We start from the raw sequence: 20,242 nt of genomic DNA on the forward strand, positions 1-20,242 counted from the left end.
ATGCTCTGACAGGCTTCAAGCCAATAGTTTGTAAAATGATGGGTAAATTATTTCTTAACGCGATGAAATATTAGCTTATTTATAGCTATCAAATCAAAGCTTAAGCTGAGCAGTAACTAACTATTTATGCCATATATTCCATATACTCAGACCTAAAATTTTTTAAAATCTTCCGAGTTCTGGAGGGAATTCTTAGCTATTTTGTAGCCAGTTCTTTCTCTGGCTGCACCTAGGCACGGTCACACTGCGCAGTCGGCGTTTTTTAGCGACATCTCGCGCTGGTTCACTTCGTTCACTCGTTCGCAACGCGATGTTTTGAATACATACATTTTTTCCATTCTCGCCAAGTGAAGTTCATCCGCCAGACCGAAGATTTTTAGTCGAACGTGCTAAATCTATGAAATTAACTGTGTTTTATGAATCAATTAGGGCGAGTGGATCAGCAAAATTATCGAGTAGGTAAGTGAAAGCCGCCGCAGTGCAGTGAAAACGGCGCGAAAAGCCTGCCGAAGCGGCCAAAAAAATGTGAAATAGACCAACGCCCAAGTGAATAGGCCACGAAAAAGGAGCCACCAATAAAAGGCAGAAGTGGCAAAAGAGAGCGGAGTGTAAAAGTATCTAACGAATGTGAGTGTGTGGGACAGAGGATGCGAACGGAAAGTGTGCTAAATATTAAGCTCAGTGATTTTGCTACATACATAATAAAAACATCATCGATTAAAATTGCCTGCTAGCTCATATATTTTGCCCCTGTCGACGTCGCTGCCTCTGCCGCCGTTGATGACATCATTCGGTTTTCGGTGAGAGCGCGTAGAGTGCGTGAGTGTGTGTGTGTTTGCCTCTGCCTCATTACTGTAATCGAATTGGACGTGTGTGGCTCGTATTTTTTTTTATTTTTTAATTTACGCCAAATGCATAAATGCTTAAGCCGAAACTGAAGTTTAAAAAAAAGCAAAAAAGGCTGTGAAAAAGAACGCCATCCTTAAGTAACATTTGCGTCAGCTGGTGATAAAAATGAAATTCACGGTTATCGTCTAATCGGAGATAGATATGTACATATATAAAGACATTCGTTTGCTTGTGAGTTTATGAAATACAAGCGGTCCGCTCTTTTCTTCGTTCTTCCTCATAGATACGCATACGCCTATGCACTTGGCTGAAATACAGTTACGTGCTCACCAATACTAAAAATAGGCAACACACTACCCACTCTCTTTACTTTTCCTCCCTCCCCCTTTACGCCACCCCACAGAGGTCACGAGTTGAAGTTTCCTTTTGTAAAAAGAGCACTCTTCAATTTACCAATGCCCAGTCGTTAGGAGTGAAAACCCATAAATCCATATAGCTGCACTTGCCCAATGTGTGTTTGTTTGTTTGTTTGTGTTTTAGGTTGTTGTTTATGACAAATCACACACGTACAGTTGTAAACACAACACACACCTACACGCACACAAATAAACACTCAATTGATCACCGAAAACTCATTAACTTGCTCATAAATGGCAGGGAAAACTGGTTTTCTTTAGCTAAACTTAACTTTGGTGGTGGTTTCATTTCCAAGTTTCCAAAGTTGAACTCTTGGCCTGTTTAATTGAACTTACAGTTGCACACAAATCCACATCCACGCCCCGCTCTCTTCGGCTCTCTCTCTTTCTCTCTCTCTCTGTGATGAACACACTCAAAACAAGAGGATCGGCCATCATAATTATGTCTCAAAAGCACTAACAATCAAACTGGGGTGTGCAAAAGAGACAGAGCTGCTTGCGAGAGCGACTTATGCAGTTTCCACCCTTGCTTCTCTTCCTCCCACTCCCACTCCTCCACTCTAACTGCACCACCTTTCAGATACACAGATACACTCGCGCGCTCTGTCGCTCCAGTTTTGTTGTTGTTCGCTTTCGCTCTCTCAAAGTTTTAAGCTTCGTTTAATAAAAATATTACGTAATACTAAGATAGAAGATGCGTGTATGCGTGTGCTGATTTTGCTTTTGTTTGTTTTAACAATTCTCGCCATAGTAGGGTTGTTGTTGTGTCATAAAATTAGTACAAATGAAATCAGCAGCTTACTTAATTGTGGGAGAAATAGTAGAAGAGGAGGGTAACGAAGAGGAACAAGAGCAGGGAAAACTTTTGTTGTTGTGTGCGTAGAAGGGAATGACCCCAGCACCTGTGCCAATACGAATGGGAATAAAGGTCAAAGGACATTAGAACAAAAACATTGTTATACACAGCCCAGCAAAAATATTCCTTTTTATCAGTGTTCCTATTTTGACCTAGGCTATGTTGTTCTGTTTAAATAAACACTAATAATGAAAACTAGTAAATTAATATCGCAATTGGCTCAAAGTTTTTTCTTTATAAAAGTGAAAAACTATGACTCTTAGAAAATTAAGCAATTATTAAGTTCACTATTAAGTATCAGAACAAAAATTTTCAAAATGGAATTCTATAGTTAAAAGTTATAAATTCAATAAGACTCGAAAATATATAAGAAAATAAAATTTGAATTAACATTATAAATGCTAAAAAAAATCTTATTAATGAGTTACACTGAAACACAAAAATAAAAGAAAACTTTTATTAAATACAAATAATAATAATAAAACTAAACTAAAAATCAAAATGGCATCCAATAAATTGGAAGATAATAAGACAATTAAGGATAAGAAAAACTACTATAGAAAAGGAAAACTAAATTTCAGCATTTACTACTTTGTTTTTCTAATTTGAAATGTGAAAGCCGGGGAGAAAGTACAGCGACAAACAAACAAACAAAAAACATTAAACGGAAAAAGTACAGCCCTAGTACTTGGCTCATTTTCATTGCAGCCCAAAAGCTTGCAAAAGTGTGAAAAACGCTGCGACGTGTGAAACTGAATGGGTTTTCGAGGGTCGTCGTCATGTGAATGGGTCATAATTTCAAATCGTCGGCAACGTCGATTAAAGTGAAATACCAGTATACCATTTGAAACGGCAAAAAAACAGACAAAATAAAAAGCTCGCTGATAAAAATGGAAACTGGGCACAGCATGGTTTATGGAAATGTATGCTGTATACTTACAGTTGAGGTCATCAAGATAGCGTTCTAACTTGAGTCAACAGTGAATAGCTGCATTGAAATATAGATATAATTTAAGTTGTTAAACTGATATAAATAAATAGTAAAATATTATTTGGTTGATTCATACCCTTATATACCCCTTTCTTATCTGATGAATTTCTCTAAAAAAAATAACCAAATATCCAAGACCTTAATTAGGTTTATGTGATGAACATACATGTATACCTAAACACTTAAGTACGTATGTATGTAATAATACAAAAATAAAGGTTACAAAAACAATAAAAAAGTTATTATACATAGCAAAAAAAAAAATACATTTTGTAAATAAATTACCAATTAAATATCAATTAAACACAATAGCCTCTAGTGCACTCAGCTGATACCCCCAAACGAATTAGACCCGCATGCAAAGTAAACTTTTAGTAATTAGGTACTTGTTATGGGTATATATTATATATATTTTTGCCCTCGCCACCGTATGTGCTATATATTTCGTTTTGTCTGCTATTTCGATGGTTTTTGTGAATTGAATTTCCTGCAATTTCACGGTTTTGCCATTCGAATCCGGTTGGGGGAGGGCCGCCCCACTTCTGTTCTTTTTTTCCGTCCACGGCGTGATGTAATCGCTTTAAGTCATAGTCACAATTGCGATCGGACATTCTAGTGGTGACCCCGGCGACCCGTGTGACGCAATCCAACCAAAAAAAAAAAAAAAAATGAATCACCCACCGCTGTAAATTATCTAACCGATTTTCCCACCGCCTTTTCCAGTGATTCTCTTCTGAAGGTAACACATTCGGTTTGGACTTAAAGGATAAACTCAGAGGAAAGACGAACGGAGGAGAGGCGAGCTCCCGTGAAACGAAACGACACTTTAGAAACTAGCAACTAGAAAACAACTAACTAAGCACGAAAACACTGTGGAAACCGTAGATCCCCAGCCATGACGACGGACATTTCGATTGTTCGCTGGGATCCCAGCCAGGGTCCTGGCAACGAGTACATCGATGAGTACGAGTACGATGGCGGCAACTCCAGTTCCCGACTGTTCGAGCGATCCAGGATCAAGGCGCTGGCCGAGGAGCGCGAGAGTGTGCAAAAGAAAACCTTTACCAAGTGGGTAAACTCGCATCTCTGCCGTGTTAACTGCCGCATTGCCGATCTCTATGTGGATATGCGGGATGGCAAGCACCTGATCAAGCTGCTGGAGGTCCTGTCCGGAGAACGTCTGCCCAAGCCCACTAAGGGCAAGATGCGCATTCACTGCCTGGAGAATGTGGACAAGGCGCTGCAGTTCCTTCGCGAACAGCGCGTCCATCTGGAGAATATTGGCTCCCATGACATAGTCGATGGCAATGCTTCCCTCAATTTGGGCCTGATTTGGACCATCATCCTGCGCTTCCAGATCCAGGACATCACCATCGAGGAGGTGGACAACAAGGAGACCAAGTCGGCCAAGGACGCCCTTCTGCTCTGGTGCCAGATGAAGACAGCCGGCTATCACAATGTGAACGTGCGCAACTTCACCACCTCGTGGCGAGATGGCCTGGCCTTTAATGCCATCATCCACAAACACCGTCCGGATTTGGTTCAGTTCGAGAAGCTCTCGAAGACGAACGCGATCCACAATCTGAACAACGCCTTCGATGTGGCCGAGGACAAACTGGGCCTGGCCAAGCTCCTCGATGCGGAGGATGTGTTCGTCGAGCATCCGGACGAGAAGTCCATCATCACGTACGTGGTCACCTACTATCACTACTTCAGCAAACTCAAACAGGAGACGGTGCAAGGCAAGCGTATTGGCAAAGTGGTTGGCATTGCCATGGAGAACGACAAGATGGTCCACGACTACGAGCACTTCACCAGCGATCTGCTTAAGTGGATCGAAACGACCATCCAGTCACTGGGCGAACGTGAGTTCGAAAATTCGCTCACCGGCGTCCAAGGGCAGTTGGCCCAGTTCTCCAACTACCGCACTATCGAGAAGCCGCCCAAGTTCGTGGAGAAGGGCAACCTGGAAGTCCTGCTCTTCACCCTACAGTCCAAGATGCGGGCCAACAACCAGAAGCCCTACACACCCAAGGAGGGCAAGATGATTTCGGACATCAATAAGGCCTGGGAGCGACTGGAGAAGGCCGAGCACGAACGCGAGTTGGCCCTGCGCGAGGAGCTAATCCGGCAGGAGAAACTGGAGCAGCTGGCCGCCCGCTTTGATCGCAAGGCCTCGATGCGCGAGACCTGGCTGTCCGAGAACCAACGGCTAGTCAGCCAGGACAACTTCGGATTCGATCTGGCGGCCGTGGAGGCGGCGGCCAAGAAGCACGAGGCCATTGAAACCGACATCTTCGCCTACGAGGAGCGTGTCCAGGCGGTGGTGGCCGTTTGCGATGAACTGGAATCGGAGCGTTATCACGATGTGAAGCGCATTTTGCTGCGCAAGGACAATGTGATGCGCTTGTGGACCTATCTGCTGGAACTCCTGAGGGCGCGTCGTATGCGGCTTGAGATCTCGCTGCAGCTGCAGCAGAACTTCCAGGAGATGCTCTACATCCTGGACAACATGGAGGAGATCAAGCAGCTGCTGATGACCGACGACTACGGCAAGCATCTGATGGGCGTGGAGGATCTGCTTCAGAAGCACTCGCTTGTCGAGGCCGACATCAACATTCTGGGTGAGCGCGTCAAGGTGGTGGTTCAGAACTCGCAAAAGTTCCTGAGCGACGACCCGGAGTCGTACAAGCCCTGCGATCCAGAGATCATTGTGTCCCGCGTCCAGCAGCTGGAGGATGCCTACGCGGAGCTGGTTCGTCTGGCTGTGGAACGTCGCAGCCGCCTGGAGGAGAGCCGCAAACTGTGGCAGTTCTACTGGGACACCGCCGACGAGGAGAACTGGATCAAGGAGAAGGAGCAGATTGTCTCGACGGATGAGGTCGGCCACGACCTGACCACCGTCAATCTGATGCTCAGCAAGCACAAGGCCCTGGAGTCGGAGATCACGTCGCACGATCCCCAGCTGCAGAATGTGGCCAAGGTCGGGGCGGAGCTGATCACCGAGGGCCACTTCGGCGCGGACCGCATCAAGGACCGATTGAAGGAGATCCTCTCCAAGTGGGATCACCTGCTGGACCTCACCAAGTACCGCCGCCAGCGCTTGGAGAACGCCGTCGAGTACTTCCAGCTGTTTGCCGATGCCGACGATGTGGACAACTGGATGTTGGACACGCTGCGCATCGTCTCCAGCGAGGATGTTGGTCGCGATGAGGCCAATGTCCAGTCCCTGCTGAAGAAGCACAAGGATGTGGCCGACGAGCTGAAGAACTACGCCGAGGTGATCGACGCCCTGCACAAACAGGCGGAGAGTCTGAAGCTCAACGAGGCGGAGAAGGCGAGTGTGGACAAGCGCCTGGAGGCGATCGACAACCGGTACAAGGAACTCACCGAGCTGGCCAAGCTGCGCAAGCAACGACTGCTCGATGCCCTCAGCCTGTACAAGCTCATGTCCGAGGCAGATGGAGTGGAGCAATGGATCAAGGAGAAGACCAAGATGCTGGACACAATGACACCGGGCAAGGATATCGAGGATGTCGAGATCATGAAGCATCGCTTCGAGGGTTTCGACAAGGAGATGAACGCCAATGCCTCGCGCGTGGCCGTGGTTAATCAGTTGGCTCGCCAGCTGCTTCATGTGGAGCATCCCAACTCCGATGAGATTCTGGAGCGACAGAACCACCTCAACCAGGAGTGGTCAACGCTGCGCGAGAAGGCCGAGGCCAAGATGGATGATCTGAAGTCCGCCCACGGCGTCCAGACCTTCTACATCGAGTGCCGCGAGACGATCTCGTGGATCGAGGACAAGAAGCGCATCCTCACCGAAACCGACAGTCTGGAGATGGATCTCACCGGTGTGATGACACTGCAGCGTCGCCTTAGCGGCATGGACCGCGACTTGGCCGCCATCCAGGCCAAGCTCTCCAGCTTGGAGCGCGAGGCCAACAGCATCGAGGATGAACATCCAGAGGAAGCCAAGATCATCCGCGAGCGCATTGCCCAGATAGAGTTGATTTGGGAGCAGCTAACCCAGATGCTCAAGGAGCGCGACTCGAAGCTGGAGGAGGCTGGCGATCTTCACCGTTTCCTGCGCGATCTAGATCACTTCCAGACCTGGTTGACCAAGACCCAGACGGACGTGGCCTCCGAGGACACGCCCACTTCCCTGCCCGAGGCTGAGAAGCTGCTCAACCAACATCAATCGATCCGCGAGGAGATTGACAACTACACGGAGGACTACAAGAACATGATGGAGTACGGCGAGCGGCTGACCTCGGAGGGCAGCACTTCGGACGATCCGCAGTACATGTTCCTGCGGGAGCGCTTGAACGCCCTGAAGGATGGCTGGGAGGAGCTGCACCAGATGTGGGAGAACCGACAGGTTCTGTTGTCGCAGAGCTTGGACCAGCAGCTGTTTAACCGCGATGCCCGCCAGACGGAAGTCCTGCTCAGCCAGCAGGAGCACTTCCTTAGCAAGGACGACACCCCAGTCAACCTGGAGCAGGCCGAGAACCAGCTCAAGCGCCACGAGGCCTTCCTCACCACCATGGAGGCCAACGATGACAAGATCAACACGCTGTTGCAGGTGGCCGACACTCTGGTCGAGAAGGATCACTTTGACGCGGACAAGATTGGCAAGCGGGCGGAGAATATCACCGGACGTCGGGATGACAACCGTCAGCGAGCTCTGGATCAGCACGAGAAGCTCAAGAACCAGGTGAAACTGCACGAGTTCCTGCAGGATCTGGAGGAGCTGGCCGAATGGGTGCAGGAGAAGTACGCCACCTCGCAGGATGAGTCGTACAGGAGCGCAAAGACCATCCACTCCAAGTGGACGCGCCACCAGGCCTTCGAGGCGGAGATTGCTGCCAACAAGGAGCGCCTGTTCGAGGCGGAGAAGTCCGCCCAAGAGCTGTCCAAGGAGAAGCCCGAGTTCAAGGATGTGATCGAGCCCAAGCTCAAGGAGCTGGCCAAGCAGTTCGATGACCTGGAGGTGCACACCAAGGAGAAGGGCGCCATGCTGTTTGACGCTAATCGCGAGGTGCTTGTCCAGCAGACCTGCGATGACATCGACTCCTACATTACCGATCTGGAGAAGCAGATTGTCAGCGGAGACACTGCCAACGATCTGACATCCGTGAACATCCTGATGCAGAAGCAGCAGGTCATCCAGACCCAGATGGCGGTCAAGGCCCGCCAAGTGGAGGAGATCGACAAGCAGACCGAATATCTGCAGAAGACGGTGCCCGAGGAGAAGATCGAACCGATTGTGGTGAAGAAGACGGCCGTGCTCGAGCGATTCGAGAAGATCAAGGCCCCGCTGCTGGAGCGTCAAAAGGCGCTGGAGAAGAAGAAGGAGGCCTTCCAGTTCTGCCGCGATGTCGAGGACGAGAAGCTCTGGATCGACGAGAAGCTGCCGGTGGCCAATTCGCCGGACTACGGCAACTCGCTCTTCAATGTGCATGTCCTCAAGAAGAAGAACCAGTCGCTGGCCACAGAGATCGACAACCACGAGCCGCGCATCAACGCCATCTGCAACAATGGCCGCAAGCTGATCGACGAGGGCCACGAGGATGCCAAGAAGTTCGAGGCGCTGATCAGCGATCTGACCCAGAAGTGGCAGGAGCTCAAGGATGCCATCGAGAACCGGCGGAAGCACCTGCTGGAGTCGGAGAAGGTGCAGCAGTATTTCTTCGACGCCCAAGAGGCGGAGTCCTGGATGAGCGAACAGGAGCTCTACATGATGGTCGAGGATCGCGGCAAGGATGAGATCAGTGCACAGAATCTGATGAAGAAGCACGAGAACCTGGAGCAGTCGGTGGAGGACTATGCCAACACCATTCGCCAGCTGGGCGAGGTGGCGCGCCAGTTCAGCGGGGATGACATCTCTTCGGGCGATGCCGTCGCCGTCAAGCAGTCGCAGCTGGACAAACTCTATGCCGGGCTCAAGGATCTGGCCGGCGAGAGGAGGGCCCGCCTCAACGAGGCCCTGCAGCTGTTCATGCTGAGCCGCGAGGTGGACGATCTGGAGCAATGGATCACCGACCGCGAGGTGGTGGCCGGTTCCCAGGAACTTGGCCAGGACTTTGACCACGTCACCCTGCTGTCGGAGCGCTTCAACGAGTTCGCCCGCGACACAGAGGCCGTGGGCGGCGAGCGAGTGGCCAAGGTGAACGGCATTGCCGACAATCTCATCCAGGCCGGGCACTCCGACTCCGCCACGATCGCCGAATGGAAGGACAACCTGAACGAATCGTGGCAGGACCTGCTGGAGCTAATCGAAACCCGCACCCAAATGCTGGCCGCTTCCCGGGAGCTGCACAAATTCTTCCACGACTGCAAGGATGTGTTGGGTCGCATCCTGGAGAAACAGCACGGCGTATCGGACGAACTCGGACGCGATGCCGGCTCTGTGTCGACGCTTCAGCGCAAGCACTACAACTTCCTGCAGGACCTCATCACCCTATACTCACAGGTCCAGCAGATCCAGGAGGAGTCGGCCAAGCTGCAGGACGCCTATGCCGGTGAGAAGGCCAAGGAGATAACCAATCGAGAACAGGAGGTGCTCCACGCCTGGGACAATCTGCAGACGATGTGCGGCGCCCGCAAACAGAAACTGGCCGATACGGGCGATCTGTTCCGCTTCTTCAACATGGTGCGCATCCTGATGATCTGGATGGAGGACCTCGTCCGCCAAATGAACACCTCGGAGAAGCCGCGCGACGTGTCCGGCGTGGAGCTGCTGATGAACAACCACCAGAGCCTCAAGGCCGAGATCGACACGCGGGAGGACAACTTCGGAGCGTGCATCTCGTTGGGCAAGGAGCTGCTCACCCGCAACCACTACGCCTCCGCGGACATCAAGGATCGCCTTATGTCGCTGAACAACAGCCGCAGTGCCCTGCTCCGCCGCTGGGAGGAGCGCTGGGAGAATCTCCAGCTGAGTGAGTACACTGAAATTCAATTTCAAATTGCCCCCCTTTGCTTAACACTGATCTCCCAATTGCCATTTGTGTAGTCCTGGAGGTGTACCAGTTCGCCAGAGATGCTGCCGTGGCCGAGGCCTGGCTGATTGCCCAGGAGCCCTACCTGCTCTCCTCAGAGCTGGGCCACACGATCGACGAGGTGGAGAACCTGATCAAGAAACACGAAGCCTTTGAAAAATCTGCCGCCGCCCAAGAGGAACGCTTCAGTGCTCTCGAGCGTTTGACAACAGTGAGTGTTTCGCATGGGAACGCATTTTACTTCTAACCTGTGCTAACCCCTATACCCCCTTCCAGTTTGAGCTTAAGGAAATGAAGAGGCGTCAGGAGCTGGCGGAGGAGGCTGAGCGACAACGCATCAAGGAGGAGCAGGAGGCCAAGGCCGCCTCCGAGGCGGCGGAACAGGCCAAACGAGAGGCTGAGCGGCGCGACGACGTGGACGTTGGAGCTTCGCACGATGATTCAGGTATGAAACATGATCTGCTTTGTGGGATACAAAGGATGGTTAAAAATACAGAAATATACGTCTATAGCATCAAAGTTTAAAAAAGATTTAGCTCTAGTTTATTTTTAATTAACAAGGTCATAAGATGTAAACGTATATTTCTATTAAAATATTTTTAACCACCCAATGTTTTGGTCCAGCCCTCCTCCGCATCCGCATCCAAATCCACATCCATATCCACATCCATCCCAGCCGCACTGTCAACGTCCCCGTCAAGATAGCACTCAAGATGCCGCTCCAAATCCCGTCTAACCACAAAAAGCCAATCCAATTTATCTCTAAACGTTCTCTGTCATTCACTCATGCTTACTAAACCAAACTCAAACCAAACTCACCCCGCCACGGATTAACCAACTAACCAATCAACTTAAACCCGTGAAGCCGCCAAAGACACGGCCGTCGAGTTCGAGCGCGTTGTCGAGATCCAAACAGGTATAAACGATCATTAGCTAGGCGCAGATCCATGGCACATGGCTCATGTGGTCCCATGAATGTTACTTATTCCGTTTGTGTTTATTTTTTATGTTTGGATCATCCCGGCCACAGAACTCAAAACTAATCATTTATTTGCTTGTTTCTCAGAGCGGGGAGCAACACCAGGCGCTGGCGAGGGTCACGAGGGCTATGTGACACGAAAGCACGAGTGGGACTCGACCACCAAGAAGGCCTCCAACCGATCTTGGGACAAGGTAAGATACACTTAGTCTGCCGATTTAATTGCTCTTAGGAATACCTCTCCTCTATATACATACGTACAGTGCGGTCAAAGTAATTATTGTGCAACAATGTAAAGTGTAAAGGAAAATACGTAAAAGGCACAAGACAATTTTCCTTTCAATTTATCATATTGCTTACTTAGCAACCAATAAGCAAAATGAGAATAAACCTTTAACTTTGGTTTAGTTTTTCAGGGAAAATGGAAAGTGTTAAAAATGCATATGCAATATTTAAGAAAATAACTTAATTTTGTCGTTCATCTGAACATTTGATAATTGATAATTCATAAATTAATTTAATTAATTAATTCAGCCTCATCATTTGAGATGGAATCGCCTATAGAAAGTTAAATAATTAATTCACTGTCTTCCTTTCTCAGGTATACATGGCTGCCCGGGCTGGACGCATTACGTTCTACAAAGATCAGAAGGGTTATAAGAGTAATCCCGAATTGACCTTCCGCGGTGAGCCCAGCTACGACCTGCAAAACGCTGCCATTGAAATTGCCAGTGATTACACCAAGAAGAAGCACGTGCTGCGAGTGAAGTGAGTACAAAACTAGTGATTTTATATAAAAATGTTACTCAGATACTTATCGAAAATATTTTCTACAACTTACAGGCTCGCCAACGGCGCCTTGTTCTTGCTGCAGGCCCATGACGACACCGAGATGTCCCAGTGGGTGACCTCCCTGAAAGCACAGTGCGATTCGACAGCGGTGGCCGCCAGCAGATCCCAGACTCTGCCCGCCACCTCACAAAAGGACGAACCAAAGCGCAGATCGTTTTTTACTTTAAAGAAAAAGTAAACTAACAGCCCCGCAACGCAACCATAAGCAAGAGCAGCTAATTAAAACAAAACAAAACAAAAAAAAAAGATGATGAGAAATGATAATACAAAACGACAAAAATTATACAGCAAAAATTAAGAAGAAGCAAATATATATTTTTTTTTCATATATTTAAACTTATTTCGTAATGAGAAAAAAACAAAAACCGACAAAAACTTGCAAAACGAGCAAAACGTAAACAATTATTATGCTTATCAAATTTGCACGATAAATACTGCTATTATGATTAAACGTATGTATCTTATTTATTTAAACAAATACAAAGTAATATAAAGATAAAAAAATACAAAAAACAAACAAAAAATTTGAGGAAACCAACTCGTGTATGCATTTCAATGTATTCGATAAATAAACGAAATATTCCTTTAAAGTACACCAATTGCTGACGAACTGCTTAATTACCACCGCCCTCGTTTTTCGCCAGATCAATTTGATGTGGGGGTTTTCCATTGCAGTTAGCTTGCTATACTTAACCAATTAAACATTTATTGAATATTTAGGCGAATATTTCATTTTTGTGAGGTACATTTTTGGGAGGAATTTTAGCCAGTGGCATCTATAGATTTTTATTCTTGGAGGATTTAAAATTAACCAGCAGATGGATCATCCGGTTGTATGGGATCTCGAAGAGCAGTGTTGCTACAATGGCCATTGCGTAACAGATCGCCGAACAGGATATCGTAAATAGGATCTAGAAGGAAAGTGGTCGATTAAATGGGGCAATAAGAGACTCATTTCCTACACTCTAAAGTATGTACATATGTTATTGATCAACATCACCTTGCGAGTCAATAAAGATATCAGTATTCAAGTATAATTAAACTCAGAATGAATCAAAATCGATCTACTGTTTAATATAAAGTTTATATACCCTCAATTCGAGCATTCCTATGCCAGCTATATGATATCGTTGTTCGATTCAAATAAAATGAAAAATTGAAATGAAATTTGGAATTAGTATACCAACTCGAAGTATATTACAAAAATTTAAAAACAGCTATGTTTTAATTTTATTTATATTTTAACTAACATTTCCGATCGTTCCAATGGGGACTATATGATAAAGTGATAAAGTTAAGATCATATTTCTAAAATATCTACAAATTACTTTATATCGGAGTATAAATATTTATTGAGAAACAACGTAGATAACATTTTATTTCCCTTTCTTTCCCGATTACTTTTATGGGAGCTATATGACTGCATGTTGATCTGTCCTGTTCCGACTTATATCAACAAAATTTCAACGCAGCGAAGGAGACATAACCGGGTCTCTTAAATATATATTCCTTATCAGCATTACTAGGAGAGCCGACCTCACCTTTTCCGTCTGTCCGTCCCTCACTTTTCAACGCAAACTAGTCTCTTATTATTAGAGCTATATAAAGAAACCTTTCCGAATGTCTTATTTCTATTGCAGGTAGTACGAGCTGGATCGAACGACTATATTATACCATTCAAATAAATGGTACAAAATTTGCATTTCGTTTTTCTTTTTTAATTTAGTGATGGGTTTTCTATTTATAACACGTTTTTAGTTATATAAAAATCGGACAACAAACAAATTCAAAGGAAAATTGACGAAGATTCGCTGTTTTTAAACATATACGATTAAAAATCAAAATATAGGTTAAACAATATTTAATAGCTGCAAGGGTATGTACATAAACTTTGGCTTGTCAAATTTTATTTTCTTTTCTTTTTTTATACCCTTGCAGAGGGTATTATATAGTATATAGTCATAACCGACCCCCTAAGGTATGACTATATCAAATATGTAGCTCCCATAGGAACAATCTGGTAAAAAAATGAAAAAAAATTATAACTTTGCTGTTTTTAATTTTTGTATAGTTTTTTTACATTTAGTAATGGTTTGTTACATTGGAATTACGGTTTAAATTTGATCAAAATCGGACGACTATATCACAAAGCTCCCATGAAAACAATCGGAAAATTAAAAAAAAAGGAAACAAAATTTAAATTTCTCTAATTTTAAATTTTATTCTGTTTAAAATAAAAATTCACAACTATGCTTTAAATTTTATTTAAATCGGTAAACGATATCATATAGCTGCCATAGAAACGATTTAATAATTGAAGTTAAAATTATCATAGCTTCAATGGTTTTAACGGGTACTCATATATTTCAAAGTTTAGATGTTTAATTTTTCCAATAGCTGCAAGGGTATATAAACTTCGGCTTGCCCACGTTTGCTCACTTTCTTGTTTAATTTTTGTTTACAAACACATTATGTATTTAAACCATCTTTGCTTTATATGCATATTAATAAAACTTGAAAACAAATGTAATTATCGGTCTCTGGCAATAACAAGATCTTATGTTAGCTCAAATCAAACAAGAAAGAAAGCAAACTTCGGCAAGCCGAAGTTCATATACCCTTGCAGCTATTGCATGAATCAAATACTTTTGAAAACATTTAAATTATGATTTACTTGAGTATATGCTGAAAAACATTGAAACTATGATGATTTGCAGCTCAATTATTAGATAGTTATTTTATATTTTTTTAATATTTCTATGGGAGCTATATGCTATAGACGTCCGATTTTGATAAAATTTAAACCATAATTCTGAAATAATTAAACATTGCTATATGTCGAAGAACTAAACAAAAAATTAAAAAACAGAAAAGTTATAATTGTTTTTCATTTATTTTTCCGATTGTTCCTATGGGGACTATATGCTATAGTCGTCCGATTTTGATGAAATTTAAAACATAATTCTGAAATATTTAACCATTACTATATCTCGAAGAACTAAACAAAAAATTAAAAAACAGCAAAGTTATAATTTTTTTTCATTTATTTTTCCGATTTTTCCTATGGGAGCTATATGCTATAGTCGACCGATTTTGATGAAATTTAAACCGTAAATCGGAAATATTTAACCATTACTATATGTCGAAGAACTAAACAAAAAATTAAAAAACAGCAAAGTTATATTCATTCATTCATTCATTCATTTATTTTTCCGATTGTTCCTATGGGAGCTATATGCTATAGTCGTCCGATCCGGCTCGTTCCGACTTATATACTACCTGCAATAGAAAGACAACTTTTGGGAAAGTTTCATGCAGATAGCTTTAAAACTGAGAGACTAGTTTGCATATAAACGGACGGACAGACGGACAGACGGACGGACAGACGGACGGACAGACGGACGGACAGACGGACATGGCTAGATCGACTCTACTAGTGATGCTGATCAAGAATATATATACTTTATAGGGTCGGAAACGTCTCCTTCACTGCGTTGCAAACTTCTGACTGAAATTATAATACCCTCTGCAAGGGTATAAAAATTATATGTATGTGAGAAAAAAAAAACAGTTTTTACCCAAGTGTTATCCGATTATTCCCGTTTTTAGATGTGGAGATCTTTTTTAATTAGCTGCGACGTAAGTGAAAGTTTCTTTTTTATCGAAATATGATATATTAAAATCTTACCATCATGGTGTTGTCCGGTTTCACATTGTTGCTGAAGGAGTGGTAAAAGTAGATGATGACAATGGGATTCAGCAGGTAGATGGCGTAGGTGAACCGGCTGATGCGCTGCACTTGCTCCGATTGCAGGATCGCCAGGAGCCAGCGGGTGGGAGCATAGGACTCGCTGCTGTCCGACTTGGTGCCACAGAGGATAAGATGACCGGCCAGCGTAGTCACTAGCACCCGCAGGACGACCATGAAGGTGTAGATAACACTGGTGGCCGGCAACTGATCCATTGTCACCTGTTTCACAAACCAGCCAATCGCTCCAACGGCTCCCATCCTGACCCAGAGATTGGGCATCAGCAGGTCGAAGGGTAAGGCCACACCCTTGACATGGGTGTAGGCATACCAGCCACCCACTATGTAGGCCAGCATGCGGATGACGGGACTCATGTAGGACCACTCGTTGGTGTGGTACAGCTCATCGAAATTGGCGCCCACCTCTCTGACCTGCATTTTCACAATCGACTCCACGGCGCTGACAAGCATCAGCGTCTGGGTGATCCATCTGACCGCCCTTGGGTGCTTGGTGTGGCCAAAGAGCAGCAGCATGGCCAGCATGTGGAGCTGCATGTCGCAGCCCAGCGACCAGGTCCACGATCCGCACATCTCCTTAATCGGATACAGATTCTGGATGAATAAAAGGTTGCGTATGGAGTTTCGCCGGCAGAGTTCGTCCTGCGGATCGCTTATGTGCAGCACAGACACCTGCCGCTGGTATTCCGTCATGACCACATCCGCCAGTACAACCACAAATTGCAGCGGAGCTAGTCGGCAGTAGCGGTGTATAAACTGTCCCAGGTAGCGACGCCCATTACCCCAGAATCCATCGGCGGCGATTTCCTGCTGCAGTTTCTCGTCCTTCAGGAAATTCAAGACTGTCAAGTAGCCACTGCGATCGTAAAGATATTTAACGGGGTGGAAAGGTTAATTCGTGTATAAAATTTAAATTTTTAGAAAATTTGTTACAGAAATCCATTAATAACAAGCAGGGAAGCCAACTTCTTCGGAAAGCCAAAGCTTATGCGCCATTCCAGATATTAGACAAATTAAATATTCTTTAAAACAACTATATTTCGATTTTTATGCCTATATGAGTTGAAAACTATGAAAACACTGAAATTATGATGATTATCCGCTGAGTTATTCGATCGTTCCTAAGGCAGCTACATAATATCGTTTTCCAATTTAAATAAAGTCCATACAAAATTAAAAATAAAGAAGCTTAAATGTGTTTTTCATTCTGAACGACTAAAGCTATGGATACGTGCTATATATCTTTAAAAAGGTATTTTGAAGGGCTATTTACGTTTCCTAAAGAAAAATAATTACGGAATTATAGCCAAAATAAGGTTTTCGTGTTCGCATTTTAACGATTTTTTGAAAACACCAGTATAGATATCTTTTTATTTTTGAGTCTTTATAATTGATTTATAACACATTTTTCTCTAAAAATTTGCTTTTGGGAGTTATTTAGCGTTTAAAAATGCAACCCTTTTATATCTATTTAATTAATTTTCTCAATTCTTTGTCGAAAATTATATTATGTTGGAAATATTTTCCTATGAAGGTATGAAGGTATACAAATATAAGACCATTTTTAAGAATGCTATTTATACAGGTACGATGAGTTTTAAATATTACGCATAACCAATAAAATTTTCAGAGAAACTACACTGTTGTTATTGTTTCCAAAAAGATGAGTATATTACCACGAAAGTATAAAAAAAACTTGTGTTTTAAAAATAAGTCCTTTAAACTGTTCGGTTTAGAAATGAAAGTAAAAGGTATAGGAGCTATATTATATACTTAATACTATCTGAAGATCATTTTCAAGCCACACAAACGTTTAGTTTTTTTGCGAGATTATATTTTTTAAAGTTGCAAGTGGGATTTTAACATGCCTATATAAACCTAAAAGAAAGCGGCCTGAAATATCAATCCGTTTTCATCTTAAGACCTGACAAATGGATTAGCAATTAGGTATCCTCACCTGACCACGAAAAAGATCTCCACCATGCTGGGCCAATAAGTGTGCCGCATAGTCATCGACACGATCTTGTCGAGCATCTCGACCGAGGAGTCCACGGTGAAGTACTTGTACCAGACCACATGCACGCCAATTAAGGAGAATGCGGTGAATACCCTCAGCCCGTTGATGGCTGTGTTCTCCTGGCCGGGATTTACTGGCTTCCATGCCAGCTTCCAGTTGCTAGCCAGATCGAAGCATCCCAAAATGCGGGAGTACTGGGCCAGACCACTGGAGGCTAGAAGGGTAAGCAGAAGGGTTCCGCCCACCACTGAAAAGAACATTTGCACAGCACCACTTTGGAAAAAATGGGGCCCAAATTTTGGTTTTTTGACATAAGCCAATTTGGCATCCATATCCCAGCACCGAAAGGACTTTCCCGAGTCCAGCGACCTTCGGATGAGTTGCTCGACCTCCCCGATGCCACAGCTCCTGGGCAGACAGAGGCCAATGTGCAACAGGGGATTCTGCCTGATGGACACCTGCAGCTGCCACGGCGAGTTGGACTCAATATAGGCCACCGCGTAGTCGAAGGCAATGGGCGACACATCGCGCAACAGGCGCGGATTTTTGTCGGCGTCCATGATATAATGGGGCAATGGCTCGTTGACGGCGCGGCAGGTAAATCGGTTGCCCAGCCAGGTGCTTTGTCCCATCATAAAGTTAGAGAAGCCCTCGCCGGAGGCATCCACAGCTAATGCGGGCAAATAAAAATTCAAAATCGTTATTTTGAAATGCTTACCTAGACAAATTAAACAAAACATGGAAGGAAGCAGCTATTGCTAAAATTAAATAGTCTGGAACACACTTAAATTTCGATTTATATGGGTATATGATTTTCAACTCCATTATTCGATCAATCCTATGGCAGTTATTAATATCGTTTTTTATTTGATTATTCCTTTGGTAGCTATATGATAAAGTCGTTCCATTATTATGAAATTTAAGCTGTAGTTCTATATCTCGATGAACTAAAAAATTAAAAAACTGCAAAGCTATAATTAGTATCATTTATTTTTATGCTATATTCGTCCGATCCGGCTCGTTCCGACTTATATACTACCTGCAATAGAAAGACAACTTTTGGGAAAGTTTTATACAGATAGAATTAAAATTGAGAGACTAGTTTGCATAGATTCAGACGGACAGACGAACATGGCTAGATCGATTTGCCTGGTGATGCTGATTTAGGATATATAAACTTTATAGGGTCGGAAATGTGTCGGTCACTGCGTTGAAACCTTTTTGACTGAAATTAAAAAATACCCTCTGCAAGAGTATAACAATAAAAAAGAACGAAAAACAATGAAGTCGATTTTGCGATTAATTTTTCTATCGATCCCTTTGGCAGCCCTATGATAACGTTCTCCGATTTTTAACCAATTAAATAGTAGCTCTTAAGTAAAAAGCCATTACTATGCCTTGAAGTATATTCATATAAATTAAGTAACAGCGAAGTTATAATTTGTTATATTTTTCGACGGATCCTGGAAAAGCAAAATGATAAAGTCGTCTAAAATATTAATCTACTACTATAACTACAAATTGAAACAAAGCGAAGTTTTAATTTTGTTTAATGTATTTTTCGGATTTTTTTTTTGGGATTCATATGACACAGTCGTCCGATCCGGGTCGTTTCAACTTATATATATACCACCTGCAACAGGAAGACAACTGGTTTGCGTAGAAACGGACAGACAGACAAGAACTTTTGACTGAAATTATAATACCTTCTGCATATACCATACACATCCAGACTCACCCTTTGCCGCCCAGGCCTGCCGATCCAGCCAGGCTTTTCCCAGTTCCACCAGCTGCTCCTCGCACTTGGACAGAGTGGTGTTTTGATTTCGGGGAACCATCTCCACCAGGTCCATAAGCAGGGATTGTGATTCACATTTTTCGCCAAGGCCGAGCACAGCGATTATTTGAACCAGGAGCAAAACAACGAGCATGATATCGATCGGTGAATTTGGCAGAACACCTCAGTTCTCAACGACAGACGTCGCACAACTAGTTCGCAGTTCTGGGATGCAGCAAAGTCTAAGCAACCCGCATAACCCCGCTTTTTAGAGCCCAAATGATCCATGACGCTCTTTAAGATCCGAGCAATGGTTTTATGGTCAGACTTGCGCTTGTTTTGTAGCTAGCGCGTTTGCCAAGATGTTTGACTTCTCGACTGTGGTTTACCCGGTACAGCGGCAAATATTACTCAAAGACTGCAAAAACACTCAGTACTCGGAATAAGTTAGAAAAGGTCTAGGATGGATTGAATCAAACCACAATCTACCATAAGAAAGTTGAAATGGTGAGACTGTGACTTATAGATTGATTCTGTCTTTATGGTCTGATAAAAATTGGAAGAGTACAAATAAATATGTGACTACTGAATCCAAATTAGTCTATTTCATATATAATTTGATTAAGAAAATATTGGATTTGAAATGGGTAAGACTTGTTGTAAAAACACTTTGCTAATGTTTAATATGGCTTGCGTTTAAATAACATTTTCAGATATTAAAATTGAATACTCCCA

The 20,242-nt window shown here is 44.1% G+C and overlaps 2 protein-coding genes across 4 annotated transcripts; one reads left to right on the top strand and one right to left on the bottom strand.

The window, feature by feature from the left end:
* Nucleotides 1-279: 279 nt before the first annotated feature.
* On the top strand, nt 280-12,540 carry LOC108148141 (spectrin beta chain). Of its 3 annotated transcripts, none has more exons than XM_017274995.2 (8): nt 280-459; nt 3,836-10,056; nt 10,131-10,327; nt 10,393-10,561; nt 10,982-11,032; nt 11,183-11,289; nt 11,697-11,863; nt 11,939-12,540. In XM_017274995.2, the coding sequence occupies exons 2-8, from the start codon at nt 4,008-4,010 to the stop codon at nt 12,123-12,125; spliced, it is 6,927 nt and encodes a 2,308-aa protein (XP_017130484.1). In that variant the 5' UTR covers nt 280-459; nt 3,836-4,007; the 3' UTR covers nt 12,126-12,540. The 3 variants fall into 3 exon arrangements, with proteins under 3 accessions (XP_017130484.1, XP_017130485.1, XP_017130486.1); XM_017274996.2 differs by having other exon boundaries at nt 280-455; XM_017274997.2 differs by lacking the exon at nt 10,982-11,032.
* A 93-nt stretch (nt 12,541-12,633) lies between these two features.
* LOC108148142 (O-acyltransferase like protein) lies at nt 12,634-19,711 on the bottom strand. The gene is made up of 4 exons (XM_017275000.2): nt 19,469-19,711; nt 17,671-18,400; nt 15,636-16,569; nt 12,634-12,858 (listed from the first exon to the last, which is right to left on the bottom strand). The coding sequence occupies exons 1-4, from the start codon at nt 19,659-19,661 to the stop codon at nt 12,724-12,726; spliced, it is 1,992 nt and encodes a 663-aa protein (XP_017130489.1). The 5' UTR covers nt 19,662-19,711; the 3' UTR covers nt 12,634-12,723.
* Nucleotides 19,712-20,242: the final 531 nt, after the last annotated feature.

Source organism: Drosophila elegans, unplaced genomic scaffold, assembly GCF_018152505.1.
Source record: "Drosophila elegans isolate 14027-0461.03 unplaced genomic scaffold, ASM1815250v1 contig_149, whole genome shotgun sequence".
In the NCBI taxonomy this organism is placed as follows: domain Eukaryota; kingdom Metazoa; phylum Arthropoda; class Insecta; order Diptera; family Drosophilidae; genus Drosophila; species Drosophila elegans.